General features: G+C 38.7%; 1 protein-coding gene and 1 long non-coding RNA gene across 3 annotated transcripts in view; one reads left to right on the forward strand and one right to left on the reverse strand.

Annotated features, from left to right (window-relative positions):
- LOC149085416 (uncharacterized) overlaps positions 1-14,661 on the reverse strand; it is a 110,354-nt gene extending 95,693 nt beyond the window's left edge. Inside the window, exon 1 of one of the 2 annotated variants that reach the window (XR_016192842.1) lies at positions 14,576-14,661. This is a non-coding gene — a long non-coding RNA (uncharacterized LOC149085416). The remainder of the gene's footprint in view (positions 1-14,575) is intronic. The other variant, XR_016192843.1, reaches the window with a different exon arrangement.
- A 338-nt stretch (positions 14,662-14,999) lies between these two features.
- The window catches only part of LOC149085417 (forkhead box protein D3-A-like), a 30,413-nt gene continuing 28,758 nt past the window's right edge, over positions 15,000-16,654 (forward strand). The window contains exon 1 of the mRNA XM_089233412.1: positions 15,000-16,219. Coding sequence (XP_089089538.1) covers positions 15,012-16,208 — 1,197 coding nt within the window. The 5' untranslated portion in view covers positions 15,000-15,011 and the 3' untranslated portion in view covers positions 16,209-16,219. The remainder of the gene's footprint in view (positions 16,220-16,654) is intronic.

The raw sequence follows: 16,654 nt of genomic DNA on the forward strand, positions 1-16,654 counted from the left end.
AAATGTATTTAACTACCACGCTAATTTGAAAGGCAGTTAATGAATTCTTTTTTCATGAGTCATATTGTTCTCATTATATTGCTTCTCTAATCTATAACCCGGCAAAGAAAATGCAACACCATGAGGTACGACGAAATTTTAAACATAGATAGAGCAATCCATCTAGATTTTGAAATTTTACACGCTTCGATTGGCCGAATAGGCAGCGTGATAAGTAAGGAACCACTATAATGAACTATTAATTCAACAACCTGCTTGGAATTGATCGGATGAGGTATTGCGGACCATGTGGTGCTAACGAGTTCTCACAATTAGTCTTGGTTTTGCGGGCAGGGAACAGCATTCATTCGACGCTTAATTGTGTCCCACAGATTCCCGTTAAGAGAAAATTCTTAAATTTTTAAGTTCGTGTTCACTGAGAAAGTGTCTCTGGACATCTTGCTGGTGTTTGCTGTGTGTGTGTGAGAGGGGGTTCTAAGCTAAAGTAGCGTGAAAAGCTATAGCAGTCACCAACATGCCGGTGTGCTGTCATTTTACCGGTTGTATCAGGTAAACGAATTATCGTACGAGAAAGAATCTGCTGTTGATGCTGATGGCAATTCATACTGCCACGTCGAAATTCGTAGTGCCAACGTCCTATGGCATTCAACAGGAACGAAAGTATCAGATTAATTCCTACAAAACGTTGCTCTATTATATATATAAACTGAAGAGCCAAAAAAACTGGTTCAGGCATGCGTATGCAAATAAAGAGATATGGAACCAATCAGAGTACGGCGCTGCGGTCGGCAACGCCTATATAACACAACAAGTGTCTGGCATAGTTGTTAGATCGGTTACTGCTGCTACAATAGCATGTTATCGAGATTTAAGTGAGTTTGAACGTGGTGTTATAGTCGGCGCACAAGAGATGGAACATAGCATCTCCGAGGTAGCGATGAAATTTGGATTTTCACGTACGACCATTTCACGAGTGTACCGTGAATATCGGGAATCCGGTAAAAAATTAAATCTACGACATCGCTGCGGCCGGAAAAAGATCATGCAAGAACGGGACCAACGACGACTGACCAAAATCATTAAACGTGATAGACGTGCAACCCTTCCGCAAATTGCTGCTGATTTCAATGCTGGGCCATCAACAAGTGTCAGCGTGCGAACCATTCAACGAAACATCATCGATATGGGCTTTCGGAGCCGAAGGCCCACTCGTGTACCCTTGATGACTGCACGACACAAAGCTTTACGCCTCGCCTGGGGCCCGACAACACCGACATTGGACTGTTGAGGACTGGAAACACGTTGCCTGGTCTGACGAGTCTCGGTTCCAATTGCTTCGAGTTGATGGACGTGTACGGGTATGGAAACAACCTCATGAATCCATGGACCCTACATGTCAACAGGGGACTGTTCAAGCTGGTGGAGGCTCTGTGATGGTATGGGGCGTGTGCAGTTGGCGTGATATGGGACCTCTGATACGACTCTGACAGGTGACAGGTACGTAAGCATCCTGTCTGATCACCTGCACCCATTCATGCCCATTGTGCATTCAGACGAACTTGGACAATTTCAGCAGGACAATGCAACACCCCACACGTCCAGAATTGCTACAAAGTGGCTCCAGGAACACTCTTCTGACTTTAGACACTTCCGATGGCCACCAAAATCCCCAGACATGAACATTATTGAACATATCTGGGATGCCTTGCAACGTGCTGTTCAGAAGAGATCTCCACCCCCTCTTACTCCTACTGATTTATGGACAGCCCTGCAGGATTCATGGTGTCAATTACCTCCAGCACTACTTCAGACATTAGTCGAGTCCATGCCACGTCGTGTTGCGGCACTTCTGCGTGCTTGCGGGGGCCCTACACGATATTAGGCAGGTGTACCAGTTTTTTTGGCTCTTCATTGTGTATATATATATCTATATAACGTTTTCCCGCTTACAACGTTTTTCTGTGGCGGTTTTTAAAAAACGTTATAAGTGGGATCCAATTTATATGCATGCATATTGTGTGTACGACACCTCGCTACAACGATACTCAATATAACGACAAATCCCTCTACAACGATATTTTCTTGGTCCGCACAGTAGACCTTATCGTCATATCGAGGTTTCACTGTATATATTGAGATAGTTCAAACATGAACCGGATGTACAACCGCAACGCTACGTGATTCTGAGTTGCGAAAAACCGGTTTCATGGGGTGGCTACGCAAAATCTACCAGTAAAATAGCCGCACCTCAAAACCGGTTTTTGCGTGGGTTGAAGCTGTGTAGCGCTGCGGATATGTACTCGACTTAATGTTTCTTATTCCCAAGTTTTGAATTAAAATTTGTATTTAAAAAAAACACGATTTTTAAGGACACCCCTTCGGCCCCTATTAGTCCATTAAATTGAGTGTTTGCCGTTTCCGAAACCAAAATAGGCGGTAACTTGAAGAGAAAATTAATTAAAGAAATATAAAAAAGAAACAGGAAATGCAACTTTTCGAAAGGAAATGGACGTTTCTTGGAAGTAAATGGTTGCTAGAGCGGAAAGATATCTTTGAACTAAGAGTTCGTTCTTAGATGGGTGCCTTATCGCAATTTGTGTTTGGTCAATACACGTATACATTCCGCCAGGAACATACAATAACAACAAGATTCCGCATTCGTTGCCGGGAAATTTCGTAAAACTGAATAACCAGAGTTTTTCCCTCTCTTGGATAAATTTCAAAAATAAAAGATTAAAAGAAGGGCAACTTTTGCAAGTAGTGAATCAGTAGCAAATTACATACATAAACGCAGAAATTTAAAAGAAATATAAAAATAATTATTTTTTTTTGCAATCTTATGGTTAGTTATCAGGTCGTTCCGAAAGTTCTGAGTGTTTTTAGGCGAGGAAAAACAATTCAAGGTGTTACCTGCAAAGCAATTTTTGGGTATTTTCAAAATTCCTTCCTTAGATTTAGCTGGTTAGGAGGAAAAAAAGTAAATCTTTCATGGCTTTTAATAGCAGCACTTTAGCCCGTGTATCGTACAAAAAAAGGAAAAAGATGAAAAAAGAGTAGGCTGTGTCGGACACTGCCGTAGTTATTTCCATGAAAACGACAATCGTGCATAGTAAATTGAAATTAAATTAAATTTTTCGTAGAGCGTACTATAAAATGCAGTGACGGTGATCTCGGCTTATGTTTAGCTACGTCAGCAATGTAAAAAAATTGTAATCGAGATCCATACTTGACGTAGGCTCGTCAGATGCCGCATCAGTTCTCCGAGCGTGGTTACGTCAGTGCCGTCGTAAGGCATGGGCCCACCCGGGCACGGCCCGGGGGCCTCAAGAGAAAAAGGGCCTGAAATTAATAAGACTTGGTTGAAATTTTCAAGAATTTGCCAGGTAGGGCCTCAGAAATGTCACTCGGCCCGGGGGCCCATGATGCTCTTAAGACGGCCCTGGGTTACGTTGCCTACAGACTAATTCATAGTTTCCCAAACTTTTTGTTCCATTGCCCCCTTCTTCAAAAATGTTTTGTTTTCATCGCCCCAACTCAAATCTTCCCATACAGTCCTTGCCGACAGTGGACTAATGTCCAAGTCCCTTGGCCGCAAATTACCGGAGAAACGTTGATTCTAGAGGGATACTTCCAATTAGAAAAAGTATCCTGTCCTCTAACTTCCAACTAGAATATTGTTGCTCTGTCTCTTCGAGCCCAACAAAAAAAAATGCAGTGTTTCTAACTGCAATATTCGCTGAGATATTTGGATTTAAAATTCGGAGAAAAGGTGAGAAAGAACAGCATAAAACTCTAACGGATAACTCTCCTTTCCCAACTTTTCTCCGATTTTTCGATTCAAATACCTCAGCGAATATTGCAGTAAAAAACATGGAATTTTTTTTTGTTGGACTCAGGAGATGGAACAACAACTTTCTAGTTGGAAATTAATAAGTATCAAGGGTTCCACGAGAAGTTTCGCGTTGGAAACCCCTGTTCTATGGTCCTGTGTATACAGTGAAACCTCGATATAAAGATACTCTGCGGACCAAGAAATATTTTGTTCAAGAGAGGTTACCATTATAAATCTAGAGGAATCATCATTTACGGACAGGAGGACCGTATGAAAATTTTGATTTTTATTTCGTGACACACTGTATTTTCACTCTTAAAACTGACACAGGGCGATTTCCGAACACAATTGGAGCATTTTTTAAACTAGAACCATACCTCTACGACCAACGATTGATGATATAAAGGCCGAATTATATAGGACTTGCAGGATACGAATATGAATTTATTTCTATATGATGAAAAGAGACAACGGCAAAACTAAACACATGCCTGTAAAAATAACCGAGATCATTTGGGCCGACCACCTCACTATCGCATTAACATTCAAATATTTAATCATAACGGACTGGGTTTCTTTTTTTAATTTTATCGAGAAGAAGCAAAAAAAATTTAATTTTTTGAAACTTTGTTTCTTCAAAAAAAATCCATAAAAGCGTGAAAAAATAATCTATTCAGTGTTAGAAACGAGTCGATTCTTTCAGTTGTTGGAAGTAGGGCCATCTAAACGAGTTCCTTGGGGGTGACACTGGGCCTCCATTGGCACATACCCATTAAAACAAGGGTGTGTTTCATCTTTAGAAGAGTGAGGGCCACATTCATTGATTTGGAAACGTGTCGCGGGCCACTCGATTAAGTGATCTGCAACAGCACCGCACGTTGCTTCTGTGAATGTGCCTCAGGATATTTAATTGATAATTGATCTGGAGCTGATCTGTAAACATGCCACGGGTCAATTAAGTTGTCGGAGTCCATGCATCGCGGGACATTCAAGTTATCTGGAACTGTGCCGCAGGTCACTCTAGTGATCTGTAAATATGTCGTGGAACACTTAAGTGATCTGAAGCTGTGCCGAGGGTCACCTAAGTGATCAGAAAATGTGCCGTAGGCCTCTTGAGTGAGCTTCCTTGTCTTCACTTGCCAGAGCTTGAATGACCTGGGGCACAGCTCCAGGTCATCCAAGTGATCTGTAAATATGCAGCGGGTCACTTGAGTGATCTGAGAATATGTCACGGGCCCCTGAAAGGATGTGGAACTGCACATGGGTCACTTAAGTGATATGAAAATGTGCCGCTCTCAGTTCATTTTTACAAAATTAAGTTTCAAATCGTGGACTACATCGGATGATTCCGTGGACAATGGGTTCATGTCACTATCACTATCGTAGTTGGAAAGTGTGTAAATTGCGGAAGAAAGCAAAAAAGAGTTGTCCACGAACAATACCACTTAATGGAATGGAGAAGACATTGAACATGTAGTATAATTCAGCAAATGGGCCGTTAAAATATCACTCGCAGCACTGTTTGGGGTCAGAAGTCATCACCTTTCGGTTGAGGGAGCTTTAAAAAAATGGCTCTTTCCCCCATCATTGCTTTAACAGTAAACAGAGAAGGAGAACCGGAGGGAATGCAACTAGCGCACATACTACAGTATTAGCATGACGACCACCACCAGCGTAAAAGGTCGCGATAACTTTTTCAACAGCAACAGCTCGTAGCAAGATAAGAAAGAAACATGACAGACCACAGCCATCCATTTCATATATTCTCCTTTTCTTGTTTTTCTTCTTTTTTCACAAGATTTTTCATTATTATTTCTACAAATGCAACTAGTTGAGCAGAAAGAAAAGTCAAAGAACATCTTGCACTTGAGCAATTTAACCCTCTATGGCAGCGTTTCTCAACCTATGGTCTGCGACGATGGTACAGATGGTTCGCAGGCAGACTTGATTATTTTAATTCCAACTAAATGAATAAATGTTTTTATTGATACACATTAGTGGTATCCTTATGGGTTCGAATAAAAATTAGACCTTCATACTAAGGGAAAACCATATCTAATCAAAAATACTGGAAATTGCAATATTAAATATGAAATAAATTGTAACCAAAAAATTCAATTTATGACAAATTTTCTAAAATTACTGAAGAGTCAAAAGAAAGACGTTGAACGCGACAAAATATGTAAGATCCAAGATGAGTATTTACAGTATATTTTTTACATAATTATCTTAGTATAGTTAATATGTTATGAAAGATATCTTCATTCACCATTTTAAGTATGTAAAGATTACAAATTCGTATAAGCTTCGTTGAAAAAAACGAAACAGTTACTGTACATGAAATCGAAAAGGACAAAAGCACAGGAATCTCCCGTAAAATACGGAACGCATGGTCACGCTACTCATGCTGTAAATTAGAGATTCGTCGAAATGTCTAAGACAGATTTTCTCAACCTGTTCACGCACAAGTGGCCTGTCGGTAGACTTGATAAAATCATTCACCCGTTGTAATTAATATTAGTAATGTCCGCATAGGTTCAAATAAAAACCTTCATAATTATGCAGGAAAATGCAGGAAATTGCGATCCTAAATGCGGGATGTCACTAAATTTTGATAAGATTTGGAATTTATTGTTTTAAATGCAAGTTGCTAATTACTGTTAAAATTGCTGAAGGGTGTGGAAATAAAGGGCTGGTACACATCACAATAAATAAAAATGCATTTCACGAAAAAAATATTCAAATGATGTGATTCAATGATGACCATATTTCACTGAGAAAAATAAAATTCGGTAAACTAGGATCTTAAATAATAATCCGTAAAATATACGGGACATCCTTATTGAAATTCCAAGAAAACTGAGGAGAAAACGTTAAACCTGACAAATATGTGAGATAAATATACCGTATATACTCGTGTATAAGCCGAGTTTTTTTGTGGAAAAATTCGTTCCTCAAGTGGTGGTGTCGGCTTATACTCGGGTCAGTTTTTGATGAGAAACATCAACCCCCATAATCAGTAGTCATTTTTGCAGCAGTGTTGATGAGAAACGGGCCCATGTTCAAACCCCACATGGAACGGATTATGTCAAAGCCGAGGCAAAGAAATCGAAAACATCATTGGCTTCGATACTAGGGGGGATAACGTCGATTGTGTACAGCTTTTAGATGTGAGCATCGACAAGACTCAGACTATTTAAGGAATTTGTGGATCGAATGGATGAGTTCCGATGATGAAGAAACTACAAAAAGTGGTGCCTTGAAGAAACCTGACATTGGCCTAGTGTGCTAATGGGTGCATGAGACGTGGAATTCTGTTTCCGCCGATCCTTCAAAAAGTGTTGCATCAGCAATGCGATGGACGGAACTGAAGATGTTATCCTGTTTGAAAATGACAATAGCAATGACAGCCCAGATGAGGATAAAAACGAAAATGCCGCACCCTGTGGGGATCTGGTGAATTACGATGAGTTTGGAGACTCAGAAGAAACGGATTAAAAAGTTTGAATCATTTTCTATTGTAAATTTCCGCAATCCATTTTCCATGAAAATATAAGAATTTTTTTTTCTCTGAAATGAACAGATTTTTTTGGGGATCGGCTTATACACGGGTTTTCAATTTATTGCGGTTTTGGTGGTCCTGAAGTGGGGGGGTCGGCTTATATACGAGTCGGCTTATACACGAGTATATACGGTATATAATTTTTGCCATAATTCTCATGAAAAAATTTATATTATGAAAACACTGTGCTTATTCACGACTTTGGTAAATATTACAAATTGAAATAAGTATCGTTGAAAAAACGGGACAAATATATAAAAAAAACAGAACAACGAAAGTTACAGGAATGTCCCGTAATACGGGAAACAAGTGATCCGTCAAATTGTTTCAGACATTTTACAGGTCCTTGTTTTTATAAAGGTTGAGAAACGTTGCTCCATGGCATAGGTTCCCAACTGAGGTTCCGTGACCACTTTTTTGAAAGTTCCGCATGATCAAACGCCACGGAACCCTTAAAAATCCCATAACCCGGAGAACTTTCAAAGGACAAAAATTTCTTGTTACTGGTACTTGCAAAGCTGTTCTTTATCTTGAATTTTAACCAGATAATGTCGCTTTAAAAAAAATCAGACCACTTGGATGACTCAACTTAGAAACAGTAACATTACATTTTTCCACATCGAATTTTCGAACCAGAAGCTCGGAAATTCATGAATGTCATTTTCGTTTCATAGAGAAATTATAAGTTGTAAAAAAAATTTTTTTTTTTTTGCATTTTTCATCCAGTGGAAGAGGATTCTTAAATTGTAGAATTTACGTGTACTTTAAGGGACACCCAGGGCCATCTTGACACATGAGTTCCCCCGGGCACGGCACAGGAACCTTATTTGCATAGGGGCTTCCACTATAGGATCTGGTACAGTAATTTATGACATTAAATATGTAAATTAAGACGTAGTGCCTAACCCCTTTTTCATTTTGCCCTGAGGACGTAGGGTCCCTACCCAGTACCTATACGCGTGACCCTACGGCAGTAGGGTCACACTTCGTTTCTGAATAAATATTCGAAAAATTTGTTTGAGTGCTGCAGAACAGCCTCATTATCATCAGGAGTTCTGCGAGAAGTTTAACGTTGGAAAACCCTGCTCTATGGTTCAGTGTATGCAGTGAAACATCGTTATAAATATACTCGGCGTACTAAGAAAAAATGCTGTTGTAAAGAGGTTATCGTTACATCGAGAGGAAGAATTATCATCAGTCGCCACCAAATTTATGCTTCTGTTGGCATCCCTTCTGAATTGGCGTTGTTGGTACCACCATAAAATGCATTAATAAGCATTTATTCGCAACAAAAAGTTGTGTGTGTGTGTGTGTGTGTGAGAGAGAGAGAGATTGATTAATAAAATTCAGAGTTAGTTGTAAACACTGTGTGAAGTGGTTACCGCACAGTACTTTTGTGTCTAGCATAAAAAGTAGCTTCACCGCAACGTAAAAAGTAGCTTCAGCAACTAAAACGGTTTATCCGTATTTAACACTGTTTTTTTCCGAAATTTCCCCCGTTTTTCGAATTTGAATATCTCAGTGAATATTGCACTTAGAAACATGGAATTTTTGTGTTGGCATCAGAGGAGACAAGGTAACAACTTTATAATTAGGTTTTGGGGCACACGGGGACTGTATAAAAAGTTAATTTTTTTACTTTAATAACTATATAACCCCTTGCAACATGAATGACATATCTGAGTAGGCTTACTATACGTTATTTGAAAACTTTTTCTGATTGGAAGAATGCTCCTGGGATCAACGGTTCGTGAGTAAATTGCCATACTCCCCTGTTTGCTATGCACCCTGTATATTTTATACAAGGAATTTAAGATGCACGAACCATCTCAGAGCTTTGTATTTGAAATTCACGCGAGAGCCACCTGTGTACGTATTAATAAACTCTGCGTAACACGAGTACATATCACATATAAACTCTATGAACTGTGACATTTTTCGTTTGAATCGCGGGCCACCAAGAGAGTGACACAAAAGTGAATACAAAATATGTCAGTATATCTGCCAACCCCCTTCACTGGAAAAACATAATAAAAAGCGCGCGTATCGCTATTTTTCACTAAAGACCTCCATTACAAGTATATAACACGTATTCCAAACGATAGCCTTAGTGTTATTCTTTCAATAGACTCAACGGAAAGCACGTGTTATCATAGGGAGACAATAAAAAGCGGCATTCCTAAGCTCTGGCATCCTACGGTGAAAAGCCAAGATGATCTTTGTAGGACCAACCAACTGCTATGGAGCGCACATCTGGAACTTCTTTGAGCGGGTGGACAGAGAAACGGGCCCCTTCTCCGCAGTTAAAAAGTAGCCGCGGCCACAAAACGTACGGTTGATACACACTCCTTCTTTGCTTACACATCCCACATTCGCATTGTCCGAATTTCCGTCAATCGATCCTTTTGAAGCAATTTTCCATACCGATGGACACGAATCTCTTAAAAAGATAGCTTACGTTAGAGAGATTAAGTTTAAGCCCTTGGGTCATCCCCTCCACCCAATCTTTTGAAATCCCACCTGACACAGGGTGATGATAATATTCCAAAAAAGACCTTGCCCTTTGCACCCCCGTACGTTGTCCTCACTGTAACCAACTATACAGAATGCCGACTCATATCCTTGTACACCCACGTAACTTTCGATCGAACGCGGGTAATTGTACTAAACACAGTCAAACTTATATTTTGTCTGGTGTGGGCACTCTTAAAATAATAATTATGTGAGATGACTTTCTATTCAATGCATTTCTGTTTGGTTTTTCATCTTAGGGCGTAACTGCTGATGTAACATGTGTATGAATTTCAAGACAGTCAACATGGAGGACATGCATTGTACAATACAAGTATAATACAAGCCCTCTTATAAAGTTTATTGGGGGGAGGGGGGAGTACCCTGAGTCCTCACGTTCAGTGTCTGTGCCCAACATGGTGTGGGTAAGATGAACTTCTTCCGATATACGTACATACACAATCTGTATTGCGATAATTGAATTTATCACTCAAAAATAAATACAATTTAAAACTCTAGAGAGAGAGAGTGACAAACTGAACATTTTTATGAAGAGAACAGTCGAAAAATATTTTGCGGGAACGGAGAGAATGGCCATGTCTCGTAAAAATGAGACATGTGTGGACAGCGTAAAATTCGTAGATCGTCTTTTGCATCGAGAATAATCTTGATTGTGGCGCGGCTTAAAAAAAGGATTGGCCTTCCCTAGTTTAGAACGTTTTCGATTTATGTTCCGCGGACTGGAAAGCACAGGAAGACTTGATGATTTAATTTTAATTGAATGAAAAATTACTTAATTGTGAAATTAATATATTGCAGTATATAGTTACATCCTTTTGGGTTCAAATAAAAAGTTAGATTCTGATAAAATAGGATGACCATATTTCATCGAGACAAATACGGGCGATATATTGCAACCCAAAATACCTGAGATATTGATAATTCTCAATAAAATTTTCAATTACCGTATTTCGAAAACTATTGTAATTAAGGGCCATTGCAAATCACAGTAAACGAAAAAAAATTTTCACAGAAACATCTTAAAACCGGGTGATCACAATTCATTGAGGAAAAATACGAAAAACTAGGATTTCGAAATTGGAAAATACGGGACACCTCTGTCACCAAAAAACGTTGCCATTAAGTCGGTAAAGTCACCAGTTATTGCTAATATTACAGGAAAGTCACCAATGTGAGGTTAATGAGGGACTACTGGAAATCGCAGTTAATTGAAATGTAGTTCCCGGAAAAAAGTTTCAACTTGACAAATATGAGATGAATATTCATGTTTGTAGTCTTAATTATCAACTCAGAGTTTATAACTCATAAAAATTATTTTCATTTACAATTTTAGTAAAGATAACAAAATAAAATAAGCTTCTTTGAAAAAACGGGACATTTGCATAAAAAAAAGCGATCCAACCAAAAATACAAGAATGTCCCGTCAAATACGGGCGACATGGTCACGCTACTCCGTCTGTAAAATAGCGATCCGTCGAAATGTATCAGACTTTTACTAGTCCTTGGGTTCAAAAAGGTTGAAAAGCACTGGTTTGGAATATTTAGCACAGTTATGAATTCCTTCACGTTTGAACCAGTATTCATTATAGTAAGGGAAAGTAAGTGCTAATGGGACAAAAATTTCAAGTTCATATTATCTTAAAATGAAGTAAACAAATTTAATTTTTTTATACATCAACTCTCTTGTTCCATTACCCTCTAAGTTTGGGGTTTATTGAGACATGAAAATAAACTCACAAAGCTATACTGTTTATATGAAGTAGCCTATGAATATTACATTTTTAATGTGAATCTTCTACATTTGATGCTGTTTTGAGTCTTTGTTTTTAATGTTTTTGTCTCTAAAAAAAAATTACGGTCATTCCTTTCTTTTGAAAAATTAAACTTCTCTTTTTCAGGGTGGAAAACTAATTTTCCGACTTACTTTTTCTTTAGTAATTAGGAATGATTCTCTTGTGAATGATGGCAGCAGTCAGATTTTTGCCATTCAGGTGAGAAAATATACTTGAAAAAAACAAAAACTCAATTGAAATCTGTAATTTGGCTTTGTCTTATCAGCCCCCCCCCCTCCAATTTTATAAGATGGCACATTTTCATGTCACAATCACCATGAGATTATGAGATTTACTTTAGAACCGGGTTCAAACCATGTTCCGTGTGTTGGTCTGATTTTTTTTTATTTCCTTTATTTTGAGAAAATTACTCTAACTCTTGAAAATTACTAACTATTTGAAAAAAAAATAGATGTTAGAGAGAGAGAATTAAACATCTCTATGATGGTCTATTATCGTTGTATTAATGTTGAACTTTTAGCTCACAAATATAATCAGGCCGGACAACGGCAGGTACAAAGAGGGTGCTTTCGTGACGGGCGCCATTATTGAGAGCCATAAAAAGAGGTTAAAATACAGTAGCGCTCAAAAATCTTGACAACCATAAATGTGTCTGTAAAATTTGTGTTTGAATTTTTCAATGAAATCTATCCTATATGAAACATGAACACTGAGTCTCATTACAAACTCTTTACAAAAAACTGCGTATCTAAACTTTAAAATCAGAAAAAAAGTTAATTTACTTTTTTGTTGGCTCATAAGTTTTTTGACACAAACAGGAAAGCAAACAACTACCAAATAATCAAATCAGTCATGTATTGAGCACCATAGCAAAGCAGAATAAATCAACACTTTGTTGGAAGCAGTTTAGATTGTGAAACTACTTGCCATGTTTTGATATGGACTCAATGAGTTTTTGTCCCATGGTCAGTGGACATTTTTTTCCACTCTTTTTCACACACAATTCACCACCCATAAAACTCGCATTTTGTTGCCTTTCAAGTAATGGTAACAATTTTTTATCTATATTTGCGGTCATTGTCGTGCTGGAATTGGTGATAGCGGCATGTGTCACGTCGTAAAGAATGGCATGGGGTTATAAAATGAATTTTTGTAACGACCTGTCCCTTGTGTTTTTTTCAGAAGGTAAAGAATGACCGACACTTTTAGCAGAGAAGCATCCCCATTTTCACCTTCGTGTTTAACAGTAAGAACCCATAATACCTCAATAATTACCGTATGATTCAACTTATAAGTATCTATAAGAACCTGTAATACCTCATATGTGTATTATATATTACCCATTTACACCTTCGATTGTTTCTCTTGTCATAGGAAAAAAGCAATTTTGATTGGCATAAATCTCTCTTGCCCTTCTGTAATTAAGTAATAATGATTTTTTTTTCGCTTGGAAGACAACCAAACAAGCCCATAATGTTTAACCGACGTTTTACAAGTGATAAACTCACATTCAGTCCTGGTTTCGAGTTGAATTCATCAGGTTTTTCGCCTAGTGGACATTTCGAAGGTCCTTCTTTGCTTGCATTTTGATTATTCTATCTATTCTATGCGCTTTTCTTTGGTTGTATTTAAAGAAAATTGCTTTTTTCATGTTCCCGAGATTATTAAACATCGTTTCACAAACTTATGAACAGTCTTGAAATACAAAAATTACTTGTCACTAACTTGACTTCACCCCTTACTTAAAGCCTTCATTACGCTTTACCGAAAAGATCCACCGATTATTTTTTGTTTTACACTTTTCACTATGTGTTCTACACATGGGCGGAGATACGGGGGGGGGGGGGGGCATTGCCCCCCAGACCAGTGTCAAAAGTGGAGTGGGCAGATCTAATGTATATGTGTATATATGAATCGACATCATCATCATCGTGCGCCCCCAGCAATAATGACCTTGTTTCCCCCCCCCCCCAGACTTCCAAGTCTATCTCCGCCTATGGTTCTACATAATCCTACTATAAATAATTCATATTAAATAAGAATTAATTACTTCCATATTTGATTAAACTATATTTGTCAAAACACTTTCGATACGTCCAAAAACAAAAATTAGACAACAAAAGCTCACTAACCCCAAACAAGCAACTAACAGGTATCAATAAATATCTTTCTGCTGCTTTACATGTCACGGTCAGGGCAGTACATGCAAATGAGTTGACGTTACAAACATTATTGCATTTGTCAAAAGACTTTTGAGCTCTATTGTGCATTGATTACATTCTGTAGGCCTATTTAATTTTTGCTTTAAACTTCTTAAAAAAACCATAACTTAAAATTTTATAAATTTATAGATGTTTGATTTGAAAAATGTGCCTTACGCTTTATTAATAAACATACATTTTGACAAGGACCCCATGGTCTAGGGTTTTTGATGGACTCCCAAACCAAAAAAAATTAGAGGGTCTCCTACATTTATTTTCAAGTGAATGTACGGTGAAAAAAATAAGAAATAAAGGGGGTGGGGGGAAAGGCTGATCCCAGAGCTCAGGACTAAAGCATTGTTAGCTTCTTCCTAATTAGGAGCCAAACGGGTATGCTTATTGTACAGGCCACAAAGAGTCTAACCCCTTCTCGGAATATAATGAGTGTAGCCTATAATACACAATAAACAATAATTAGACATTGATATAATTTGGAAAAAAATTATCAATAAATTTTAGCATTTTTTAACTGTTTTTGCTACATTTTCGGGTTGGGTGATGCCATTCGGCGTTTTTAAAAAGTGTAAAATTAGCAAAGAATTCTCCAGCTGCAAAAAAAAATATCGAAAAACTTATCAATGTTGATGATTCTTACCTTTGTGTAATTGCATGAAAGGATTTTCACAATGTTGTTGGCATCTTTTCCCACGTGACACGCGTGAACTTGGTCGTAAACTCTCGTATTCACTTCATTTTTCGAGAAGGCTGGTGATCTCATGAATAAGTAATGATTGGTGGGAGGAGCTTAAAGTGGGGAAGTTCCCTTTTACTCGTCAGCTGACTTGGCGCTGGTGCGATTGGTCGAATGCTGAGTGGCTGACACTACGGAAAGAGGCGGGACTTTTGTAAATCTCTATCTGCCCTCGTTCACAAGTCCGTTCACAAAAAAGTATCTGTTTGCCGCTCGTACGGGACGATATAGTTTTGGTGACGGCGGAAACCCCTCGTAGATCGTAAGGGAAATACTTTTAAGAGCAAAATTGTGAGTGACAAGTATCTTATTCGAAAGAGATAAATCGGTCGGAGGACCGATGCGATTCTTTTCCGCCGAGGAGCCAGGCCAAAGCCAGGCAATATCAGTTAGTACACCCTTGAAATCCATGGAATCACTCCATCAAGCTACGCTGCCACCACACAGTTCTTTGTGCCGTATACAGACAAACGTTTATGATCGTTTCGCTCGAAATATATCTGAAGCTAAAATTGATCACGGTGACTCGTCAGTTTGTGTCGATTCGGACAGTGATCTGCACGATAGTGATCTCGACGGCAGTGGCGTCGTCGAAGCAGACACTACAGATACGACCAGTGATTTGCCATCTGATCGTCCGAAATCCAACGTCGTTGGTTCTTCTAAAAACAAGAGTCATTTAGTGAAACCTCCATATTCGTACATCGCTCTCATCACGATGGCCATCTTGCAAAGTCCGGAGAAAAAACTTACTTTGAGTGGCATTTGTGAATTCATCAAGAACCGATTTCCATTTTATCGAGAAAAATACCCGATGTGGCAAAATTCGATAAGGCACAATCTCAGTTTGAACGACTGTTTCGTGAAGATTCCACGTGAACCGGGGAACCCTGGAAAAGGCAATTACTGGAGCCTCGATCCGGCAAGTGAGGACATGTTCGACAATGGAAGTTTTCTCCGAAGAAGAAAGCGCTACAAAAGACAGCAAGCGTATTCTCTAAAAGACCCTTCCGCTTTCATGGCTGCAACGCTAGATCCATATCGTCATAGTTTATTTACGGCGCATCCACCTATAGCGTTGAGTTACCCTTACATGGCACCACTGCCCCCAGCGGTGCCGCTGATAACGCCTCAGGACTTGGCTCGAATGTCTCTACATCCTTTGAATCTGGGTCTGCAAGGACCCATCACCAATCAAGTTTGCACACCGGTCTTTCAGAACTCGGAAGTATCAGGCATCCAGTGTAGCAAGTCCATGCCGTCGAAACCGAGTTTTTCCATTGACAGGATAATCGGCGAAAAAGAAGCTGCCGAGGGCAAATCGAACGTCTTAGCGAACTTGAAGCCAGCGCACAGTGCACCAAATGCAGCGTCTTTTCTAACTTTGGCCCGGTCTCCAGGTTCTGCTTCTTCGTGCGTCGAATCGACGGCATTCACGTGTCCAGGACCAGCAATGAATGTACTCGACAAATACCGGCAATATTTGCAATCACTTGCTACGAATCCATTGGATACAAATGGCTCTTGGGCCCGATGACCATCAACACGGTAAACGATGTTTCCTATAATACATATTTGACCATTTTTATTTAGAGCACCGCTCTCAGAGCTAGTTTCATGAGCAGTAGTAGGCTGAGTTGCATGCACGATCAACCTATTCAATCTCTTTTCTTTAAAATTAAGATAAAACCAAACGTATCTAACATCGTTCATGTAATTGAATTTATACATGATTGTGACTCTAGTTATTGAGAATTTTGGTAATTAACTATCAATATCTAGACAATTCTTTGAAGCACTTGAAAAAAAAAGATGTGTGACAAGAAAGTAAAAATTTTACTCTCAAGAAAATAGTAATTAACAAAATGATCTGATTTGTGGTGTCATCAATAATTTTAAATTTCAAAGTGGACATGTTTTAAATTCTTTATAGTTAATTGAGTGTATAAAAATTGAATTTTCGATAGCGTATATGGTTGAACT

This window comes from Pholcus phalangioides, unplaced genomic scaffold, assembly GCF_987345545.1.
Source record: "Pholcus phalangioides strain wild (caught in Gottingen) unplaced genomic scaffold, Ppha-v1.0 ptg000007l_1, whole genome shotgun sequence".
In the NCBI taxonomy this organism is placed as follows: Eukaryota; Metazoa; Arthropoda; class Arachnida; order Araneae; family Pholcidae; genus Pholcus; species Pholcus phalangioides.